Source organism: Staurois parvus, unplaced genomic scaffold (assembly GCF_062004578.1).
Source record: "Staurois parvus isolate SC_StPar_1 unplaced genomic scaffold, SC_StPar_1.0 ptg000471l, whole genome shotgun sequence".
NCBI classification, from domain to species: domain Eukaryota; kingdom Metazoa; phylum Chordata; class Amphibia; order Anura; family Ranidae; genus Staurois; species Staurois parvus.
Window position 1 is genome coordinate 2,170,506 of NW_028318267.1, and position 25,532 is coordinate 2,196,037.

A 25,532-nucleotide genomic window follows, 5' to 3' on the forward strand; every position below is an offset into this window, starting at 1 on the left:
TAAAGGTAGCAAGCATCCATTACCAAATGAACAAGATCCACATACCATGGCTATTAAAGCCAGTCTGGAGCCAACAGGATCACCGTCGCTTCAATCCAGCACAGCAGCCATTGCAAAGTTTTACCAATAGGCAAGCATATGGCAGAATGTAGCAATCGCAGTTGGCAAATTTGTGGAAATACTTCCAGCGCCCCCTTTCCCGGATCCAGACCTTTTAAACAGAGAGTTCTCTTCCCTAGTTTTCTATCCCTAGTATGTGTATCTGTGGGTCAAAGCTAGCCTTTCTGCCCAACTCAGAATGTTATATACTTCCAGCGCTGCCATCATTCTCTAGATCATGAAAAATATAGCAATGCACGGTCTCATCCTGCTCTGCACAGCCTCCGTTCTCTCACCAAGCAAACTGGAAAGACACCAGCAGTCACTTCCAGTTCATGTGTATATATTCTGGGAGTGTCTGGTACAGACGTCACATCTGGAGTGCAGCGTGGAACAGCAGGAAAGTGAGTGGAGTCCAAACTGGAACGGAGAAACTAGCAGATGGCACATGTGATGTGCAACATGGGAAAGCTACAGCAGAAGGTGAGCGGGGAACAGAGAAATGACTCAGCGGCAGAGGATCAGCAGAGTTGGGGGACTGGAGCAGGAGAAACTAGCAATGTCACATGTGGTGTGCAGTGTTGCAGCATTATAGCGGGAGGCGAGTGGGGACCAGAGAGAGAGGAGGAACGGCAAACCAGAGGATCAGCAGAGCTGGGGGTTACTGAGTGGGGGTGGGAATCAGCAAAGATGGGAGTAGCACCGAGTGTGGGATCAGCAAAGCTGAGGGTACCACTGAGCAAGAGTTCTGGTAAAGGAGTGTACTAATAAGCTGGGAATCTGCTGAATAAGTGTACCAATGAGCTGGGGATCTGCTGATCAGAGGTACTAATGAGCTGGGGATCTGTTGAGTGGGGGTACTACTGAGCTGAGGTTCTACTGGGCTCCTTTAACCTCTTCACTCTGGCCACACACAAATGTGCAGCCTCCCGGCGTCTGGGCCTCAATGCTGAGCGGCCGCACATTTGCGTGCAATTAACAAAAAACACATGTGCTGAGAGTGCACACCCTGCGCGCTCCCAGCACACGTCCAGTACTCACGAAAAGGTCCCGGTCTGCTCCTTCGATCGGGACCTTTCCCGATCATGTGACCACCGTGATGACGCGCCACGGCAGTCACATGATCCCTAAACCCCGCCCCACCTCCTGGCTTCTGAAACTCTTAAAGGGCCGGAAGGCGCCGGCGGGAAGGGGTTAAAGCAAACTGAAAATCAACACAAACAGCATTTGCAAAGCTTCATTAAAGCATCAAAAACACACAAAAAAACAAGTTGAAGCGGTAGGCGTTTTAATATGTTAAAGCTGAAGTGTAAATGAGCTCTTACTGTTTCTCAGGGGTTCTGGGCTTCAGAAAGATGAGACTCCAGCGCAAAAAAAAACAAAAAAAAAAAACCACCAAAACAATGCTGGAGGCAGTTTACAGTACACACTAATTTTGGTAGTATAATTAAGGTAGAATGTAAGTTCCTTGCTAAAGAACACTTATCAAGTTATGGGTAAAAATCCACTTTAAGGCTAGGTCCATATCTGTGCGGGTGGTGCCGCTGCGGATCTGCACGAAAATCCGTGCAGCTGCACCACCCGCACAGAGAAATGCAGACCCGCGGGTGGGTGCCATTTGTTCTTATGGCATGCCGCCCGCACTGGAAAACACAACCGTATTTGCCGAGGTTCTTGTGCGCTCTTCTTCCCTGCGTGTCACAGGCATGGGAGTCCATTCAAATGAATGGGCTCTCGTGCCTGTGCAAAATGCAGCCTGCACAGCCGCATATATGTGAACCGGGGCTAAGAAGGCAACTGGCCATGTAACAGGTCTTGTGTAGTTTGGTTCTACAGAATGACACCAGCACTGGTTGACTGTGGTGGTGCCGATGTCAGTTTCTGGCTATTCCTTTCCCTGACTATTCCCTCTTATGGGTACACTATACTATTAAGCAAACAACTGGCCATTGCGCTTATAATACATGTGGTCCTGAATGCTTTGCTATTGTGCAGGCCTGTGAGTTGAACAAAACTACACTGCTGAATAATAAATTTACAGAGAACATTAAGGCTGGCCATACATTATACAATTTTCTTGAGATTTTTGGTTTAGATTTACCAAAAACCATATAATAGGAGGTCAAACCTAACAACACTTTCAGTTGTATCCAATTAGGCAGGCTCTTGCACTACATAGTCGAAGGTAAATCTAAAGGAAATTGGGCAGAAAATTGTATAGTGTATGGCCAGCCTAACAGATTTCATTATCTTTACTTGCAATAAATCATCAATCATTCAGACACAAACAAGCTGCACTACCAGTTTTTTCGTAATATCTATTAAGCTTTACTGCAAGTAATGCAAACTCACAAAGCCAAATTGTGGCACACTGCTCATCCCATCGTCGTCCCACTCCTTCCACTTTTTCTCCAACAGAGGATTAGGGATGATGATTGTGTACTGAAGTAAGGTGCGGGAAATTATATGAAGCTCTCTACAATTAACCCTCATTTCACTACATGGTGGTACTGATCTATGTCTCACATATGAACAACACAAATGTAAAAATACATGACCCCCGCTAAAACTAACATTTGTTTGCCCACTTTCCTGCCACCCTATAGCAGAAATACTGCTACAGGGCAGCAGGGATGCGCAAAATCATATATATATATATATATATATATATATATATATATATATATATATATATATATATATATATATATATACATATACACACACACATATATACACACACACATATATACACATACACATATATACACATACACACACACACACGTGATTTAGCATCTCCGGGTAGGGGACGCACGTGCCCTACCCGTGCGGCTATTCGTGACCTCGGCTGTCAATTGCCAGGTCAGGGCCGGTGATTACTTGCCGACACCTGGTGATCACCGAGTATTACCGACAGGGGAGAGAACTCTAAACAATACAGTTCTCTCCTGTTCGCTCCTGCACACTGCTTTGTATTGCTCTGCATAGAGTCATACAAAGCAGTGTGCTTACAGTGGAAAGCACAGACACAGTAAAACAAACACCGCTAACCCTTTGATCGCCCCACAAGTTAACCCCTTCCTGCCCAGTGCCATTAGTACGGTGTCCGTGCTTTTTATTAGCACTGATCCCTGTATTGGTGTCACTGGGGATGTCAGTGACACCAAGTCAGTTCCCCCCAGTGTCAGAATGCCCGCTGCAGTCCCGCTATTAGTCGCTGATCGCTTCCATTACTAGAAAAAAAAAAAAAAAAGTGTTTTTAAATTCCAGTATATATACCGCCATTTGTAAATGCTATAACCTTCACATAAACCAATTAATTTACACGTATTGGGATTTTTTTTTTTAGCAAAGACAATGCAGAATACATTTTGCCCTAAATTTATGAGGAAATTAGATTTTTTTTTTTTACTGGACATGTTTAATAGCCGAAAGTCAGAGATTGTTTTTTTTTCTTCTCAAAATTGTCTTTTTTTTTTTGTTTATAGCACAATTAAAAAAAAAAAAAAAACGCAGAGGCAATCAAATACCACCAAAAGAAAGCTCTATTTGTGAGGGGGGGGAGGATGTCATTTTTCATTTGGGTGCAGTGTTGCATGATGGCGCAATTGTCATTAAAAATAGCATAGCGTCATAATGCAAACAAATGGCCTGGTCAGGAGGGGGGGGGGGGGGGATAAATCCTCTGGAGGGCAAGTGGTTAATATAAAATTATTTTCAAACTATGAAATAACATTTCACACTTTGAAAACAAGAAAAAATGTGTATCCCAAATGCTCACCTAGTAGAAATGGCTGTTCTTAGATTACATTAAAAAAGGGAAGGAAGGGAGGTCAGGTTGGAGAGGACAGAAAAAAATGTACGTTTAAATGTTTATATGTTCACCAATTATTTAGGATGTAAATGCACATGAGTGGGTATGGTTTCTTATAGCTTAGCACCACCTACAAGGAAACAAATTCTGCTGGTGATGGAGGGAAGAGGCTGCATGTAATGGGTCAGTGACAGAAGAAAAGCACTCAGTCAGTGCCCACAGAAACACCCTCATGCCATCACTACATGTTCAATGATTCATGGGACTTCTAGTTCTGTTAGGTGAATACACAATCATCACAGAACCCTCTGTGCTTGGACAGTGCAAGCTATAAGCTACATGTGATGTCAGAGCTAGGTTTTTTGGAAATGGATTGAAAATAAACAAATAAGGGTTATGAGCTCAGCTGAAGCAGATGTAGTGACAAATGCATTAGTAGTTTCAACCCAGAGTTCAGCTGTGAAAAAAAAAAAAAAAAAAAAAAAAAAGGACACAGAGGGCAGTAAAAACATGCAGCTGAGCTGTCTTTAGTGCCCCCTACCTTATACTGCAAAAGGCAGTAAAGGGAGGAACACATTCCATGGCTGTGATGCTTTGCATATTGGTGTGGCAAAAATAATTCCCCCTGTCACATTCAGCAGGAATGCCAACATGATGCAACTCATTCAAATGAATGGGGGGGCATCCTGCAACCGTGCTTGATGCACAAGGTTGTTGTGGCACACGTTAGTGCAGAGTTCAACTGGTTAAAGCAGGCGTTAGGAAGCTGGACTGCTGTCAGAATTCATTGTCCTGATAGCCAACAATCAGATTCTAATCTATCTTGGAAATTTGAATGTCAATGATGACATTGAAGGGAGAAGGAGAAATTGCACAGCAAAGGCATCACAAAGTACACTTCAGACCACAACACTGATTGGACTGAATAGATGTTTAATTGCTTTCAACGGCAACATGGAATTGCTCTTTGATTCAAACTTTATTTGCGCTACATAAAAAACATGAAATTTAACCACAACGTAGGCAAGGGGTATCATGAATCTAAGTGAAAGTGTGACAAAAATAAATAGTTAGTTACACACACACACACCTGTATATGGAGTCATCTGGACACATTAGTAAACACAAGGCAAATAGGAGCTCTAAACATCCCTTTACAAAGTAAAAAGACTACATTCAAAGCACCATTTAAGTGACACTCATCAAGAGGGTCAGAAAGAAGGATGCAGGGCCAAGTACAGCACCCAGTGTATGATGCCAAGGTTTTCCAGCAACTGCAATCCATAATCCCTTTGTTATGTAAACAAAGATGTATTTATAGTGTGTTCCTGCATAGAGTAATTGGTGTGTAGATTACTCATTCTCTTTGTAAGAGGCCTTTTCACTAGACTGGCACATAAATTATTCACAACGCCAAACATAAGGCAACAAGATGCAGCTTGATGCTATTAAAAGAACGCTGACTTATGAAAATCCAAGAAAATATATTCAGGGAAAATAGTGAAGACCAACCAACTAATCAGGTTTCACCTTAAAAGAAAAAAAGAATTCACTAAGCTACGAAGACAATTTAGAACTGGCTTCATATATGTATATAAAAAAAAACAAAACACAGAAAACCCACACAATTTTGTACAACGCAGCGTACATGCTTTTGGAAAACAAGAGACTGGATTGTGTAATCATTTATAGCAACATCTGCAATCATCTTTTCACTGTGCCGACTACATGATCAAATCTAACCAGTATTGGATTTTGCATTTTGAAAACCTTCAATTATGTTTTTAATCAGATTATATTTGAATAATTAAAAAAAAAATAAAAATGACACACAACTGTGCGTGTTGTCTTCGTGCACACAAAGCCCTGTCCATGGATGTGGCAACAGATGAGATATGGATTAGCAGCTACGGTTTGGCACACACGCCTGCTTTGATGTGAGCTCCCGTGCTGACATACAGAGTAAAATGATCTCCAGCTCGTCTGGTAGAAAGGAAACTGTGCCGTAAGCCAATCAACTCAAACTATGTCACATAACAAGGGCGGGATCACCAGTGACAGAAACAATCTTGCTTAGCCAATGATATCTTGCTGAGGCGGAGCTAGAATTCATTCAGGAAATTTATCTGGGTTCACTCACTACTCGTGTGCCATTACACAGGAGAGACATAAACAGATACAATCACAGCCGTACACGTGAGGAATAAAACCGTACAGCGTAAGTGCAGCCAGCACTGGCCCCCACACCACACAATGCAGGAGACAAGTCTGATCTCCAAATATAAAAACAGGCAGGCACGGTAATAACAATGACATGTCCATGTTTGTTAATGCAGGATAAGATACGAAGCTCCTTACTTTTATAGTATTACAAATATATCATTCCAAACTTCAACAAACATGGCTCTCTTTTACATAAACACATCACACAACAATGTGACACACATGGCTAAAGTCATAACGTAGTAAAAAACAAAGTGAATCTATTAAATATGGCCAATATTAGGCGAACGTCATTTTATGATACAAATAATATGGCACGGTCCTATTGATTTATAATGTTTGTATGATGAAAAGCATAATTCCACAATTTGCTGCATTATGCAGCTGAACCCTAGCACATATATTTAACACTTTACTCATCTGTCCATATTCTAAACACACAGCAATGTGGCTCTATGTCACAGATATGAAAGTAGTAAGTTTACACAAATCATTTCACCAAGTTCATTTGTGATTTATTTTCCTGAAGCAAAACATTGTGACTCCAGAGTTCTTTGTCAAAACAAAAAGGCACTTGTGGGAGAAATGCTACAAGTAGAAATTAAAGTTTACTGTGTCAAAAGTTCAAATATTTTAGGTGTCTCCAATCATTTAAAAAAACGGGAGTTGTAATAAATCAATTAGAGCAATAACAATGTGGGCTAGTTCACACCAGGAGGGGAGCACACGTGCTTTTCTGCGTGTTTTCGGGCAGCTGGGGGTTCCCCTCCAGCACAGTCTGCTCCCCCTCTTCTCAAGCCTCCATAGTAAGTGCTTGCTATGGGGGACACATGGACAAAGAAGGGAAGATAGCCTTGCTGCTGAGGAGAGAAGTGGATGTGAGAGTTTCCAAGTGATCCAAATAACAAACTTGCAGTGCCACCACTTACCAGCCCAGTGTATTAGTCTGTAGATAAATGTGGCTTCAGCCAACACCACTCTAGCCACTCCCTGACTTTTTTGCCCAGGCCACCAGGGCTTGGTCAGAGGTCTGTGACCAAGCCCCCAGTGGGCAGGGTGAAACGTCAGGAGGCGTGGCTGGAGTGCTTCCAGTCATACAGTAACTGCCATCCACTTCATTGATGCTTCCTGTCATTCAGTAACTGCCATCCACTTCATTGATGCTTCCTGTCATTCAGTAACTGCCATCCACTTCATTGATGCTTCCAGTCATACAGTAACTGCCATCCACTTCATTGATGCTTCCTGTCATTCAGTAACTGCCATCCACTTCATTGATGCTTCCTGTCATTCAGTAACTGCCTGCCTGTACAAGATATGAGCAGACAGATACACAGACAGGCTGCAGGAGCCTGAGGTTGCAACTGCTGATCCTGGGTGCAGTTGTTTTACCTGCAAAAAGATGTGCATCTTCCCCCCCCCTTTTACAATGGTGAACTTATCCTTTAATGCTCGTGAGAGCACGTGTGATGACTTTGCATACCCAATCATGCACAAAGGCAACCTGGAGAAAACAAAAAAATAAAAAGAACACACAACTGGCTGACTGAATTATGCAGGCCATAGACAGGTCGTTTATTGGCCGAATTTTTGTCCGCACCAAAAATCGGCCGATATTCATGCCATTAGTGGGGCCAGCCCGTCGGCCGTTTTTCACGGATCTTCTTGTTTATTTTTATCGGTCATGCTGGAAAATCCACGAACGGGACATTGGTGACAGCATTGGCAATGGGGCTGACCGATAAACGGCCCGTCTAGGACCTGCATTACAGCTTTACCTTATTTTCTAATCTCAGGAATCTTACTAAATGAACAGCCTGTACTATAGTAAATCAACCCCATTGTCTCCCATCTTCTGAGTGTGCAATGGCAGGCAGCCGACACACAGACCTCGGGTAACCTCTGACACTCCAACTACAGTGTTGAGCTCAGACAACGTGAGCAAAGCTAAATAAGATGGAGTTATAAGGTTGTCACAAGGCAGCACTCCTATAATTTAACACAAAATATTCCAATTCCTTTATGAAGCTAAAATGTGACCAATTACCTCTAACTATAGGCTAATGTATGGAAGATTTGAATTTGAGCCGACCCTACATGGAGAAATTTTCTCTTTCCTGCAGCCACAAGAATCCCTCCGGTCAAGCCATTGTGTTCTCCTGGCGGGGGGCAGTCATCCCCACCAAGAGAACACTGTGATTACTGCTGGTGCTCTAAGGATACATGCACTCTGGGTGTTTTAATAATGCCGCTAGCGTTAGCTGTGTAAAGTCGCGTTAAAAACTCAAGTTTCTTTAGCGTTTAGCCGTGTTTTTCAACATTTTTCAGAAAAAAAAAAAAAAAAGCGCAAGCCCAAAAACCGGTTTGCCACATTAACCAATGTTAGAGCATTTTTACAGCTAAACAAAACAAAAAAAAAAAAACAACACCCACCAGTTCTGATTTAAAGCCCGTGTGCACATGGACACATAGGATAACATGCTAGGGAGTTTACTGCCTAGAAAAAAAAAATGCCAAAAGCAGCCGCTGTAAAAACATCCAGAGTGCATGAGGACTAATAGTGGTTAGCAATAATCACATGTAAAATCCGGCAGGCTGGTTGTATCCAAGAAAAAAAGACGATCAACTTGAATACATTCAGCCTGCCCATACATGCATGGTACGAATCTTGGCAGGTCCCTGCTGAACTGGCCGAGATTTGAACTGTCTATGGCTGGCATTACACTATGTTTAGCTTTGTTCACCTAGTATGTGGCTAAGGGCTTATTCACACAAGACATCAAAGGTATTGCATACAGTAATCTTCCATGCAGTTTATAGAATTCTGTGCAGCAGTATAGAAGGCTATAGGCTCATTAACACGGCTGCATCTGGCAGTATAATGATGTACTGCATTCACCCTTGTAAAAATAAAGAGAACAAAGCTGTGTCCAAGGCTGTATTTGGACCATCATTTACACTGCACACGTTCACATTTGTGCCCACGTTTACAAGTAGACATGAACTCTATTGGCGGTCCGTCCTGCTTAGGACTAACATGTAAACATCAACAATACATAGCCAGCTGCTATGCCTCCGCTGGTTACACACTATGGATGTTTAAATGTCAGCCCTGAGTAAGTCATTGAGAATGGGCTGAGGCAGCATGCGTGGCATTCAAGGCCCACATGTAAACATCATTAGTGTGTAATCAGTGGTACCACTGGCTACACATTGTTTACATTTACATGTGCCCTAAGCAGTGGTGTCCATGTATGTATGGAATATCACATGCCTACAGACAACGTTTTACACAGGATCTCATTGCTAGCAATATCTTGCAAGAGCCAATATGGCCTTACTCTTCAGCATGAATGGGGGGTATAACCTAAACCTGGTGGTTTCGGCCCTGCCAGCTACCTGATCTCACACACTACCTCCTAGTATCTAAGTTTGCACTGTATAAGGTCAATTAGTTGAGTGGGCACCAAATGACAGAATTCAGCTGATCTTTTAAGACCCCTTTCCCACAGGCGGGCTCTACATTGATCAGCAGGGGATTGGTCTGTTGATCCCCTGCTGATTAGAGCAGAGTGGGCAGATAACAGGTCCATGCCGCTCAACTTATGCCGAGTGGACACCCACACAGCCCGTTCTGCTCCATGGACGGTTGGGTGTGAATGGACTTTGCTCTCAATTTACACCAGACTGCCCTCCAATCAGCTCCACCTAGACGGAGGGGGACAGATCCCCTTCTGTTTCTTTTCTGCAGACCAGCCATATTGGAGGTAGGCAGGTGTAAACAGACAAGTCCATTTACACCCACCAGTCTATAGGGATACATGGATCATTCAATCAGGTCCACCTGAAGAACTGAAAGGTGAACCTTATCGGATTGTTTGTGTGAAGGGCGCCTAACCCCCCGCTTAAAAGAAAAAAAAAAAAAAATGAAACCGCTGAACAAGAAAGCAATATTGAACCTTCTGCCCAATTATATTAATTCAAAACAAAATATTCATATATTTACATAAGCCTGTAACTGGTGCTCTTTAAGAGCTCATTCAGAAGGGAGCTGGTACCTGTGGACCATGAATGAATGCCTTGTTTATGCAGCTTCAACTGCCAGGTGCTCCATCCAGGCAGTCCCATTCATGTCTAATGGGATGCAATGGCTGCACAGAAACAGAGGCCCCTCCTGATCATACAGCTATGTAAGCGAGTGGCCCCAAATTCAGACAGTCTGTTTAGGGATGCTCACCCACACAGCTGTCAAATTGGGACAAGCGTCTGTGTCCGGAACCTGATAGCTGGAGCTGCTCATTCACAGGCTACGGGTGTCAGCGCCTGTCTGAATGAGGCTGGCCATACATTATACAATATTCCTTTAAGCTGGCCACAGACTGTTCGAATCTCGGCCTGTTCAGCAGGGACCGGCCGAGACTCGAACCATGTATGGCAGGCTGAACGTACCAAAGTTGATCGAACCATGTATGGCAGGCTGAATGTACCCAAGTTGATCAACCTAGGTACAACCAGCCTGTCTGATTTTAAAAGCGATTGCTAGCGGCTATTATAGCACCTAGCAGTATTTACAGTGTTCTCCCAAATGGGACAGCCCCCACCCAGGAGGGGGAACACAATGTCTCCCCGGGAGGGATTTCCCCATCTACACTGGGGATTGCAGGAAAGAAAAATCTCTGTTTAAAGGCCAGCTTTAGATATACCAAAACTATATAATGAGGTCAAACCTCAAAGCATTCAATTTGCATCCAATCAGGCAGACCCTTGCACTACATAGTTGAAGGTAAATCTAAAGGAAATTGAATACAAAAATTGTATAAATGTATGACCAGCCTCATTCAGACAGGCGCTGAGACCTGTAGACACCCCTAAACATTGCAAAGAGAACAATGTGCTCCCCCCCCACAATCATAGAAGTTGTTAGTGGCCTAGTATTGCTCTGAAGGTTTCATGGGACTGCTCTGTGCAGAACATTATCGCCTTTATATTTTGCATACAACACCAAACAGGCCCAATGTATTTGTAAACAAACCTTTTCAAAAACATTGTAAAAGGTCATTTACAAAAACACAAACATCTCCACAGTTCCCTGAGTGTATGCTTTGTTTCTACATCTCATTACTACTCACTATAAAAAGTTTTTGGCTTGTTCATACCATGTCCAGTTCTGATCTGCATCCATCAAAGCAGGTTCAACATAAAATCACAAACAAAACAATGGTTTTCCTTGTGCACTCCATAACAACGCTGCAAAAATGCAACATGTGAACATTATTATGTAGTTAACTTGCTACATGTCACAACAAGCTGCAGTACAAAGACTCCAATGAATTGACATTTTGTGACATTGTTTAAAAAAAAAAAAAGTATGTAAACAGTGCAATGACATAATGCATTTCCCCCACACAAGGAAGCGATTCAGTGTGCAGACTAGTGTGAACGAGCCCTCAGCCTGTGAAAACCAACACAAAATTGGCAATCATCAGTGCTCAGGTCAGAAAATTCCTCAAAGCAAAAACAATTGTTCTGTGTAGGAGAGGAAAGCAGATCTACACTGGGATGACATTAAAAAGTAGTATAGGGATTGCAAAATACAAACATCTATACTATGCTGCAGCTGTCCCACATTGGCTCTAAGACCAAGAACAGAGCGATCAAATGACTGCTGATCATTCAGTTCTCAGTCTGCTCAGAGTGGAAAACATCCACGGTCACCACTCTCTGTTCAAGTACCAGGCAGGGGAGAGTGTGGGCACAGCTGGCTCTGGCTGTCAGCCAACTGTCAATCACGCAGCTGGGTGGATCCCGAAGCAATGCCCACTGTCAGTTGATTTTGGGTCACGAGAGAGAGAAAAAAAAAAAATTAAGTGCCCTACAAGAGAAGTATGATCAAAAAAAAGCTTTGGCCATAATTTTTTTAAGGGCTAGTTCACATCAGCTTTATGACATCTGCGCCGAGATGCATTAATCTGTGTTATTGTAATGAGCCGATATGCGTTTCTGATGCATTTGCTTACATGCAGTTTGTGTGTTTTTCTTGAATTGCATTATCTTGCAGTGTATGGTGTGCTTAATTCCTTTGACATCACTCTATCAGTAACCATGAAGGTTGCTGGAAGTGTAGTGTAGAAAAGCAGGATGGCAGCAGGAGGGGGAAACCCTTTTTTGTGAAACTTTATGGCATTGCGGTGGGATGCACTAAACACAGTTGCTAAAGTGATGTACAAAGGGGATACAAGGATCATTTTAGTGCAACACAAGATAACACCGAGCAAAGGCATGAACAAGACCAATCGCTGCCAATGTTATTTCACTTGATGTTGCATTGGGAAACGCAGCCCAAAGAACAAGAGCTCTCGTGTGCACCAGACCCTAGTCTGTCCATACATTAGGAAAAAGTAGCCAGTAACCCGATTACAAAAAAATATCCACAAGTGAGATGGATGGAAGATTCCTCCCTGATGTGCTATTGTATAATGACAGCAAGACTTCTCCACTGTCAAAAGAAACATTTTCCAAGAGTCCTGTTGGAGAGAAGTTGATCATTCAATCAACTTCTGTTGAGTGGAAACAGTCATAGCTAGATTGGTATTCAGTCAGTCCCTGCTGAACTGGTGAAATTCCCATCCATTCATGTCCAGCTTTAATTAAAAAAAAAAAAAAAAAAAAAACACACATTGACTCTTTCCCCCCCTAAATATTTTGCATCGCAGTGCTGACAATCTTCTCCAATCACTTCCTGTCTATATGCATCTACTCTTCCTCCTGGATCCACTGCACATCATTGCTCTAGACTAGCTTCCAAAGAGTAACGCCAGTGGAACATTCCCAACAGTGAGCTGATTCACACTGTGCGAGTTGGTTGTGGGAACCACATCTGTTTCCGCACCTGCAACCAAATCGCGCTGCTCTTACGAGATGTGCAGGGCTGCCATTTATTCTGAATGGCACCCCCATGCATCTCAGCCTGCAGTGGGTTTGCGGGGGGAGAAAACCACAAGAAAATAGCATGGTCGAAAAGACTATGAGATATCCCTGAGGTGCAGGCACAGCAGCCCATTCAAATGAGCCGCGCGGCCCGCACAAGTATGAACCAGGATTTATAGTCACTGCCAGGGCACAACAAAGGAGCACATTTGTTACCCTGTATCAGGAAGTGCCTGAACAAGAACAATCACGGCAGGATCACTAGGTTTTCTCAAAGCTGCAGATATAAAGCGTGAAAACAACTTTTGAAAATCCATTAACATAGTAAAGTTTGTGCAAAATTGTAGTGATTGGATTTAAACTCAATCGCCCATACAGCCTGACTGAACAATTTCCTTCATACTAGCCAACATAATTCCGAAAAGCGAACACATGGTCATGAAAGAGATTGCCATCACGTAATGACTGATTTTCGGACAATAAATCGCTTAATAGACAAATTAATCGGTTTATCGTTTGTTTTGTCACGTGTAGTATGAATAGTTTGCTTTTTAACGGGCGAGAAACAATAACCTTTCAATGTATCGTGCGTTCGACAGACGGTTCCAAGACTTTTCCTTTTGGCTCAAAAACATCACTATTGATTTTCGATCTGAGCCCAGTATCTGGACGAAAAAGGAACGAACTGTTCAAATGACAGATTTTCAGACGATTTTGCGCCTAGTATATGGGGACCATTAGATCTACCAACAAGTATGAAGGGCCAGGCCTGATTGGATCGTTTAGGTGGGTACACATACTACTTAGTTTTTGTAAATCTAAAAGTTGATTCTACAAAGATTGTATGGTCAGACTGTATGATGTACAGTACAATTTACCGAAATCCAACAATCTACTATAAAGGGCAAACCTAAACAATACTTTCAATTTGTATGCACTCAACCAGACCCTCGCACTACATAGTTTATGGTGAATCTAAAGATTACACAATGTATGATCACCTTTAAGCTGGTCATACACTATACAATCTGATTGTACAATTTCCCTTAGCTTTACCAAAATGTATTTTCTATAATGATGAACGCAATTTGTATCAAAGAAAGCAAATCCTTGCACTACATAGTTGACACAAATTGTATACAGTATGGTCAGCCTTAAAGTGTATGTAGCCCAAAGTAAAATTTTGCTTATTTTTTCCCTTATATCATTGCAAAAATAAATACATTTTATTTTATCATTTTGACAAACGCAGAAAGAAAACAAAATCTGTTCAGACAGAAATCATGTGAACTTCCTCTGTGGGCTTTTATCAATTAAAATTAAAAGCTACCTCCGCCGACTACAAAACACCTTTGCCATGTTATGGAGGAGGTGGTGTCATAGTCCTAACACATTCCCTTCCTTGAGTGATAACACCGCTCCTCAGATACAGTACAGTTGTCACCCTAGAACAGGAAGCATGTTCCTGGCAGGATCACCAGTTACAAAAAAGAAAAAAAAAAATAGTGAAAGCGGTAACACAGCCACCACATCTAAGGCTGACTAAACAATCTCCTTTAGCGGTACCATCAGCTATGTAGTATAAAGGACCTGCATGATTTGATACTAATTGAATATGTTGCAGGAGCTCCTCATATTACAAAGTTTAGGTAAATCTAAAAAGGAGATTGTGCAATCAGACTGTACAGTGTATGGTAACTTTAACCACTTCTGTCCCAGCTCCATTTTAAAGCGGCCACGGAATCAAGGCTTTCTAAACACACTCCCGTCTGCTTTAGTGACTGGGAGTGTGTGTAAATGGGTTACATATTCTAAGAAGCCACCCAATCACTCCACACCTGCCGCAACCCACCATGTATCCTGGGCTCCACATGTCCACTGGCAGACCCATGACCAACATGGTGGGTGCAACTGGTTAGAGGGGAGGGAGACCAGCAAATGCGCATTTGTTAATCTTCCCCCACTGTTACTGACCCAAAAGTGACATGTAAAACGGTACTTCCATGGCCCTATGTGGCTAGGGAGGAAGCTAACGAAACCATCTGCTCTGCGTTCCATTCATTGGAGGACAGGCGAGACATCAGGGGACTTTTAGACCCTTGATGTCTCATTACCGCTTCCCAATCACCCTACAGCTGAAATAACTGCTACAAGGCGGCACTGGTGTGCAAATCACGTATATATACGAGGCTTTGCATTTTCGGGTAGGGGGCATGCATGCGCCCTACCTTCGCCGCCATTCGCAGCCGTCAATCACCAGCATCTCCGACGGGGAGGAGAACTGTTTGTAAACAAAACAGTTCTTCTCCCTGTCAGCATGTGCACACTGCTTTGGGTGGCTGTTCACAGCACAGCCATGCAAAGCAGTGTGCTTACAGTGAAGCACACAGACAAGTAAAACAGCACACAGTTAACCCTTTGATCGCCCCTCATGTTAACCCCTTCCTGCCCAGTGCCATTAGTACAGTGTCAGTGCTTTTTATAAGCACTGATCACTGTATTGTTGTTACTGGGGATGTCAGAATGCCCGCCGCAGTCTTGCTATAAGCTGCTGATCGCCACCATTACTAGTAAAAAAATTCCAGTGTCTATACCGCCATTTGTAAACACTATAACTTTCACGTAAACCATTTTACACGTATTGGGATTTTTTTTTTTAGCAAACACATGTAGCAGAATACACTTTGGCCTAAATTTATGATTAAATTTTATTTTTTACTGGACATGTTTAATAGCAAAAAGTCAAAACTATTGTTCTTTTCTCAAAATTGTCCGTCTTTTTTTTTTTATTTTATAGCGCAAAAAAATAAAAACCGAACGTGATCAAATACCACCGAAAGAAAGCCCAATTCGTGGGGGAAAAAAAAAAAAAAAAAAGACAAATTTTATTTGGGTTCAGCATTGCATGACCGCGCAATTGTCAGTTAAAGTAATGCAGCACCGTAACGCAAAAATGGCATGGTCAGGAAGGGGGGGGGGTAAATCCTCAGGAGGGCAAGTGGCTAAAGAGAAAAGGTCACAAGAAAAAAAAATCTTTTTTGTTAAATCCAAGCACTCAACCACCTCAATACTGCTGTATGTATGTGTAATAAAAATAAATATATATATATATATATATATATACACACACACACACACACACACACACACACACACACACATATACAGTCATGGCCGAAATTGTTGGCACCCTTGATATTTCTCCAGGAAATCATGTATTTCTCACGAAACGTATTGCATTAACACATGTTTTGCTATACACATGTTTATTCCCTTTGTGTGTATTGGGACAAAACAAAAAAAGGGAGGAAAGAAAGCAAATTCGACATAATGTCACACAAACCTCCAAAAATGGGCTGGACAAAAGTATTGGCACCCTTTCACAACTGCGGATAAATAAGAATGTTACAAGCATGTGATGCTCCTGTAAACTCACCTGGGGCAAGTAACAGGTGTGGGCAATATAGAAATCACACCTGAAAGCAGATAAAAAGGAGAGACGTTCACTTAACCTTTGCATTGTGTGTCTGTCTGTGCCACACTAAGCATGGACAACAGAAAGAGGAGACGAGAACTGTCTGAGGACCTGAGAACCAAAATTGTGGCAAAATATCAACAATCTCAAGGTTACAAGTCCATCTCCAGAGAACTAGATTTGCCTTTGTCCACAGTGCGCAACATTATCAAGAAGTTTGCAACCCATGGCACTGTAGCTAATCTCCCTGGTCGTGGACGGATGAGGAAAATTGATGAAAGATTGCAACGCAGAATAGTCCGGATGGTGGATAAGCAGCCCCAAACATGTTCCAAAGACATTCAAGCTGTCCTGCAGGCTCAGGGAGCATCAGTGTCAGCGCGAACTATCCGTCGACATTTAAATGAAATGAAACGCTATGGCAGGAGACCCAGGAGGACCCCACTGCTGACACAGAGACATAAAAAAGCAAGACTACAGTTTGCCAAAATGTACTTGAGTAAGCCAAAAGCCTTCTGGGAAAACGTCTTGTGGACAGATGAGACCAAGATAGAGCTTTTCGGTAAAGCACATCATTCTACTGTTTACCGAAAACGGAATGAGGCCTACAAAGAACAAAACACAGTACCTACGGTAAAATATGGTGGAGGTTCAATGATGTTTTGGGGTTGTTTTGCTGCCTCTGGCACTGGGTGCCTTGACTGTGTGCAAGGCATCATGAAATCTGAGGATTACCAAAGGATTTTGGGTCGCACTGTAGGGCCCAGTGTCAGAAAGCTGGGTTTGCGTCCAAGATCCTGGGTCTTCCAGCAGGACAATGACCCCAAACATACGTCAAAAAGCACTCAGAAATGGATGGCAAAGAAGCGCTGGAGAGTTCTGAAGTGGCCAGCAATGAGCCCAGATCTAAATCCCATTGAACACCTGTGGAGAGATCTTAAAATTGCTGTTGGGAAAAGGTGTCCTTCCAATAAGAGAGACCTGGAGCTGTTTGCAAAGGAAGAGTGGTCCAAAATTCCGGGTGAGAGGTGTCAGAAGCTTATTGATGGTTATAGGAAGCGACTGATTTCAGTTATGTTTTCCAAAGGGTGTGCAACCAAATATTAAGTTAAGGGTGCCAATACTTTTGTCCAGCCCATTTTTGGGGTTTTGTGTGACATTATGTCATATTTGCTTTTCTGCCTCTGTTTTATATTTGTTCCAATACATACAAAGGGAATAAACATGTGTATAGCAAAACATGTGTTAATGCAATACCTTTTTTGTGTGAAATACTTGATTTTCAGGAAAAATATCAAGGGTGCCAACAATTTCGGCCATGACTGTATATTATATATACACACATCACATATATATATACACATACACACATATTTTTGTATTGTGGTGGTCATACCAGGACCATGGTTGCAGCTGCAAAAGTTTGCTTTTGGGTTTAATACCACTTTAACCTCCCTGGCGGTATGATTATTTCAGATTTTTGGTGCTGAAAGCGGTACCATTATTTTGCATGGAAATATGTAGTTTTTTTATTGTAGGCTGTAATTTTTAGGAATAACTCAATGAAATCTGTCCGAACAAGAGTCTATTAAACACCCCGGGTATGATAAAATTTGAAACACGAAATCATAAATTATAATTTAATAATCATAAAAAATAATATAATAATAATACATTTAATTCAATAATTTAATCAAACCGAAAACACTGAAATTTGAAATAGAGCGCCAAGTTAGTACATTGCTGAGCAAAGTTGCAAAATCGTTTTCAGTGTCTGATGACGAATTTCCCCACGAATCATTATCACTCAATTCTGCAAGTGGTTCTGATTTACTATCGCTGTTCTCTAGCTGATCTAAAACCGCTTTTGACCTAGAGGGACACTTTTTGGACGCCATGGATTTTTCTAAGTTTACAGGCAGAAAGACAGACAAAATGTAGACAGGGGACAGGACAAAGCACTCGGGACAAAATGTATGTGAAATGGGTTGAAACAACAATGTTTTACTGTGAAAAATGTGTTTTGAAAAAAATGTCATTTTTTCAAATTTCCCGCCGCCGCCCGTACGTCCCGACGTCACGGGGACCGGAACACAGGAGCCGGATGCCGGCATCAGCCGGAGGAGATGGCCGGGGACGCTGCAGGGGACACATCGTGGGAGCGAAGGACAAGGTAAGTGCTGCAGGGACTCCCAGAACAGCGCCGCATGGTAAGCCCGAGTGTAGCTCGGGGTTACCGCTTTTGGTACCAAAACTCTACCCCGAGCTACACTCGGGAATACCGCCAGGGAGGTTAAAAAGGTGACCATACAATTTGATTGTACAATCTCACTTATCTCACTTTGGGCCATTCACATCAGAATTTAACAGGAACACAATCCACATTCCTGTGTGGTCTCCTGCATGTGATCTGGCAGACCACTGATTTGAAAAGGATGCAGATCTTACCAGAACACACAAGTAGTGCATGCACTACTAAAAAATGTGCCACACCAGATTGCATGGTATTGTGGTACCATGCAATCTGTATTTGGGAAGACGTTAATTATGTCCTGGGACCCGTAGCAGATAACACAGGTAGTGTGTTTTGGACACATGCACCTTTGCCACACTGTGTTCTGGCATGAACTGTCTTTTGGATCCATCATCATCTACACAGTGCTTGGACAGGTTATTGGATGGATACAGATTAGATGGATTGTTCAGATGTGTCCTCCTAATATACAGTTTTGGTAACTATTAAAAGAACTAAACCCTCCTATTGTTACAGCCAAGGAAGCTGTCATCTTGGTCTCTGTCAATCTGCAGTTGCTATGGTGCTGCATGTGGTCAGTTATGACACCAGCCATTTGATGGTTTGACAGTTCAGTTGACAGCACAAGCAGATGTGAAAGTTATTCATGGCATGTCTTGAATGCAACTGTTTTGGGAAACCGTTAGAGCTCTGGGTTTAGTTCTGCTGTAGCCTAGGTTCACGTATATGCAGTGTGGGAAAAGCAGCAAATCCTGTGCATTTTCCATACCACATCCAATTGGCACTGTGCTCATGTGATCTGCTGTAAGTGCCATGTTGAGTTAATGACACCCCAAAAACAGGTTACAAAACACTGGGATTATCAGAATCGGATTGCATGCAATAAAATTCCAGTGTGACCCAAAAATAATAACAACAATAAAACAAAAAGCTGCCTGCACCTTTTTCGTGGAGGTGCAGTGCAATTTGAGCCACAGAAAAAGAACGAGATCAAATCGCACTACAAAGAATCGCATGTGCTCTGAACAGGAATGTAGCGCAATTCCTATCCGAATGACATGCAGTTTCCTGCACCACATGTGTGAACCCAGGCCTAAAGTGGAACTAAACTCTCCTATGCTTTACAGACAAGGAAGCCGCCATCTTAGCCTCTGTTGATCTGCAGTTGCCATGGTGCTGCACATGTGATTGGCTAAGACACCAGCAATATGATGGTTTCACAGTTCAGTTAAGAACATTCGCAATTGTGACAGCAATCACGGGATGCCTGGAATATATTATTGAAACCAATGCTTTTAGTTCTGCTTTAAGCAGATTGTACAGATTGCTTAGTATATGGCCAGCCTTAGACACACATTAGTGAAAAGAAAAATGTAAATGTAATAAAGTTAAAAAATAAAAAAAAAAACCCCACACACCTTTACAGCACCCCTGTATATGTAAGCATGCCCACATATGAAAATAGTGTTCGCACCCCACACACACACACGAGGAATCACTGTGAACGTTATAACGAGAGCAGTAATTGCAGCACCAAGCCTCTAACTGTAAAGTGGTAACCTGTAAAATGTTTTAAAGAGTCACATATGGAGATATATTAGGTACCATACTTTGGCGCCATTTCACGAGTGTGTGCAGTTTTAAAGCGTGACATGTTAGGCATCCATTTACTTGGCGTGACATCCTTTATATTTTACACCAAAACAAAAAATTCATATATTGCGTTTATCATTATTATACAGAACTTAAAAAGGGCCTCTCCTAAAAAAAAAAAAAAAATTAAAAATTATATGTCTGGGGGTTCTAAGTCATTTTCTAGCAAAAAAAAAAAAAAAAAAAAAAAAAAACACAAAGCAAAACTGATTTTTTAATGTAGGAGAGAAAAATCAGGAATCTGGAACTAAACCCTGCTCTCTTTCACAGACAAGGAAGCTGCCATCTTGGCCTCTGTTGATCTGCAGTTGCCATGGTGCTGCACATGTGATCAGTACTGACAGCAGCTATTCGATGGCTTGACAGTTTAAATCGGGAACAGAAGCAAATGTGACAGTCAGCAATCACGGCATACCAGGAATGGAACTTTCTTTCAACCTGTTCAACCAAAAAGTTTTTAGTTCAGTTTGAAGGAGATTGTACAATTAGATTGTAGAGTATATGGCCAGCTTCAGACGTACTTTAGTATCCTGCCACAAGTCACACCACTGCGATTTGAAATCGCACAATTTGTGTGCAATTTTAGGTGTGATGTCTGAAGACTTTGCTGCTACTTGTGAAGATTTAACAATTTCTTGCAATTTATTGTGTGATTTCCATTATATTCGATGTATGCAAAATTGCAACAAAACAGCAGAAACAATAATGCAAGAACTACTTTAGAAATCAAAAAGGTTACGACACCGACATTCACTAGATGCGATTTCCATTCCCATATCGCACCAAAGTGTAGTAGTCTATACAGCACAATATACATGCACAACAAAAAAAAACTGAAAAAAAAAAAGAAAACCAAAAAAAAGGTATGAAAACAATGCCAGCAAGTCCTATAGACCTCCTTCTATAGGCGCTGCCTACATCCAATATCCACAACTCTGACATATGAAGATCAGAAAGTAGATGTCATGTGCTGGGATGTCCTCCCCGGCCATAGCCCAGTGATAGGAGGCCAGACCGGGTCCACTCCGAGTGTATACCGGGCTCCAGGCCCTCCAGGCACACTGACAGGCAGCCATGCCGCTCTCCAGTTGTTATCAAACAGGCCGGGCTGAGCTGCGCACACTTCCTATTCACAGCGCGGCTTACGCTCACGCCGGCCTCTCCACTCCACAGTGACGTAGGTCTCGCACGCCACAGCATGGCGGCTCCCGCCAACTACGCCGTCCACCTCCCTTGCGTGACGTAGGCCAGGCAGCGCACAGCGCGCCCTACGCAGCCCGGCCGGCGTAAGTCCCTTCGTGAATAGCCCATGTCTGACAAAGGGATTACCTACCGATTCCTCCTCCTTCTCCATCCCCGTGGGCATCTGCGGCACGGCCCGGTTAATGGACACGCAGTCATTGAGGTCGGGCATGTCCTTGCCCCGGTAGACGGGCAGCGGCTTGGCAGCATCCAGGGCCCGCGCTCGGAAAGACAGTTTACTCATGGTGGCCGGGGCGGAGAGGGGGGGGCCCGAGGAATAAAAAAAAAATAAAAAAAAACCCTTAAAATTGTCGGTCAGCAGGACCCCCCCAATCCGCGGTCTGTGTCCCCCTGCCGGCTCATGGGGCCCCCGGGCGCGCTGAGGGGCGGATAGAGGCGCTCCGGGCGGCGGTTGGTCGTGCCTAGATCCGGCTTTTGTTGGCTCGATCCGCTCCCTGCGCCATGGCAAACATGGCGGACATTACCAAGGCGGCGAGCGATCCCAGCAGCCCCCGCGAGCGGCGGCACAGGGGGAGGGTGCGCGCGCAGCAGGAGGAGGCGGGGGCGCGCCGCTGAGGGGAGTGTGTGCCCGGAGGACGCGGGAGCGCGCTCCTCCTTCCAGTACGTCCCGTCTTCCTGTATACAGCGCGGGACAGGCTCTCTTCATCCCGGGAGCGCGCCTTAGAACATCCGCACTATTATACATTGTATCTGTTTTATATCAACATATTAACTCCTTCATTACCGGCCTGTACACCCCTTCATTGCCAGGACTCTTCCCAGCACTTCGGGATACTTTGTGTGACAATTACTCTGTCAGGGAACATTGGACCCACTCAGCTTGTGTTTGTTATGGGGGGTTTATTGTTTCCTATATACAGGGAAGAAGAAGAAAAATGTCTCCCTTTCTGTTATAAAACTAAAAAATGGAACAATAAAAATACCATCAAATAAAAATACAAATAAATCAGATAAAAAAACAAATAAAATATAAAGGTAAAAATTAAAAAAGATAACATTACAAACATCAAATAAAAATTACAAAATCAAATGAACATGTAAAAAAAAATCAAAAACACTATCAAATAAAAGTGTATAAATAATATCAAATTTTAAAAAGGTCAAGTAAAAATAATAACATCAAATAAAAATGAAAAGACACCATTAAATTTTTTTTAAAAAATTGTAAAAAAAACAAAAAAATTTGAAAAAAATCACATTAAAATAAAATCTATTAGAAATAACAAAAAATAAATCAAACAGAAATGTAAAAATAAGATTAAATAGAAATTTCAAAAGTAAAAAAAAAATCAAAACCAAGATTGAAAATTTTTTTTTTATAAAATTGAAAAAAAAATACTAAATAAAAATTGAAAATAAAAAAAGTGAAAGCAAAAATAACATCAAATAAAATCAAACACAAATGTAAAACTAAAAATAACATAAAATAAAAGTAAATAACAAAAAAATAAAAATGTCGGGGCATGTTTGACATGCGGTTTCTTATTTATTAATGAATGGCACCATAAAATGCAACGCTCGTTTTTCGCGTGTTTCCTCAACACGTGAAATTGTGCGATTTTGCGCACATTCATGAAACGCTGAATTGAGAATACACTTAAAGTGGAGCTGCACCCAAAAGGGTAATTTCCGCTCCTCATGCACACGGGATGTTTTTACAGCGGCTGTTTCTGGCTTTTGACGTTTTTTTCTCCAGCCAGTAAACCCCCCAGCATGTTATCCTATGTGTCCATGCACACATAGACTGGAATCAACAATTTTTGGCTGGAAAAACTCAGAACTAGTGGGTTTCTAGAGGAGTTTTTTCAGCTGTAAAAATGCTCTAATGCTGAAAAATGCGGTAAATCACTGTAAAACGCAGTAAACTGGCATTTTGGATTTTTTTTACCAAAAAAATATTATTTTTTTGGTAAAAAAAATGCTAAAAACCGAAAACGCAGGAAAATCCTGAACACGGCAAAACGCCGCTACACGCTAATGCAAATATGCTAAAAAAGCTGAAAAACTCACTTTCAATGTGACTTTACACAGCTAACGTTACCAGCGCTATCAAAACACGCCGAGTGCATGGAGCCTTTGTCCCCCGCTCCCCATTAAGGATTGGCACTTTTGGGGAACGGGTACCAGAATTTGACTGGTACTCGCTCCCACTTCTGTTGCGATTGTCTAGCACGGGTGTCAAACTGGGTGCCCTCCAGCTGTTGCCAAACTACAAGTCCCATAAGGCATTGTAAGATTGACAGTTACAAGAATGACTCCCAAAGAAAGAAGCATGATGGGACTTGTAGTTTGGCAACAGCTGGAGGGCTGCCAGTTTGACACCCCTGGAAGGTGATCGGCAGCAGAAGTTGCCCCCCCCCCCGTAGTCTTCTAGGACACGTGACAGGTCCCAGAAGACTACAGGACCATTCACAAAGTGCAGCACTACTCACACTTGCGCAGGGGGGACTCGACTGTGAAGCCTCAAGCTGTCACAGCCAGGTGCCCACACTGAAGATGCCGTCTCTGGGAACACAGAGCAGCCAGGAAAACTGGGGGGGGGGGGGGACACACTGCAGGATGGAGGGACAGGTAAGTGGCTGCTTTTTAAAGTTAGCTGCTGACTTTTATTTTTTTTTAATTCAACTGGAACTCCGCTTTAATGTACAGAGGTTGTACACCAGGAGAAGGAGAGGAGGGGGCAGGGGCGGACTGACCATTTGGAAACTCAGGCACTGCCCAAGGGCCCGGGGTCAGTAGGGGGCCCCATAAGATGCCCCTGGTACCTTTCATAGGCTTTTTTGTGTTTGGGAAAGGACACAGGGGCCCCATGATCCCCTATTGCCCAGGGGCCCCATGAGTTGTCAGTCCACCCCTGGGAGGGGGTTAAATTAACACTAAACAATATTCTCTAAATATAATCCATACACATCTACTGTTTTCCTGCCTCCCTGCAATGTGTTTTTTGAGCTCCCGGACCTCTCATCCCCCCCTCACTGCTGTTTGTTTAGAACATGTGCTGCACTATGCACACTACAAATCCAATAGTCCACCTCGGGAGTGAGCAAGAGAGGGTGGCTACATCCCTACATACAGTGGGACCATGGAGAGCAAACGTAGCCACCTTCTAACAGGAAATCAGATCACAGATTTAGAGGAGGCTGAGTGCAACAGAAGGGACTTGTCTGAGTTAAAGTAGTATTATACCCCAAAACAAAAATCTAATCCTACATGTTGCATTTTACCAATATTTTGATGTTTAGTTTACCAATCAATTTAGATGTTGTACTTTCTTTTTTAGGGCCAGTTCACACTACATGCATTTCAGTTGCTTTTTTTCTGCATGTAAAACGCACAGAAAGTAGGTTATATGGTTGTCAATGGAGAAAAACAAAAGGGGGCACCACTAAGTGCAATGTTAATGAGCCATAAGTATCATAATACCAGAAGTGAAGATAGTGCCAGCATGAAGGATCACAACTGCTCCAGTGTAGAAGTATTCATGGGAGTATGGGAAAACAAATACAGCTAGAGAACCAGCCAAGCTTCCATGCTTCACAGGAGGCACCAACTTCCGGAATCGTCCTGGGACGCAGAACCGGAAGTGATCTCAAGGACCACCATGGAGCGCACGACCAAAAGTGACGTCAAGGACCACCGTGGAGCACACGACCAAAAGTGACGTCAAGGACCACCGTGGAGCACACGACCAAAAGTGACGTCAAGGGCCACTGTGGAGCGCACGACCAAAAGTGACGTCAAGGGCCACTGTGGAGAGCACGACCAAAAGTAACATCAAGGGCCACCGTGGAGCACTCAATCAAAAGTAACGTCAAGAGCCA

At 42.8% G+C, this 25,532-nt stretch overlaps 1 protein-coding gene across 1 annotated transcript in view; it reads right to left on the bottom strand.

Annotated features, from left to right (window-relative positions):
* EPC2 (enhancer of polycomb 2) overlaps window positions 1-22,200 on the bottom strand; it is a 70,100-nt gene extending 47,900 nt beyond the window's left edge. Inside the window, exon 1 of the mRNA XM_089689372.1 lies at window positions 21,782-22,200. Coding sequence (XP_089545498.1) covers window positions 21,782-21,934 — 153 coding nt within the window. The 5' untranslated portion in view covers window positions 21,935-22,200. The remainder of the gene's footprint in view (window positions 1-21,781) is intronic.
* Window positions 22,201-25,532: the final 3,332 nt, after the last annotated feature.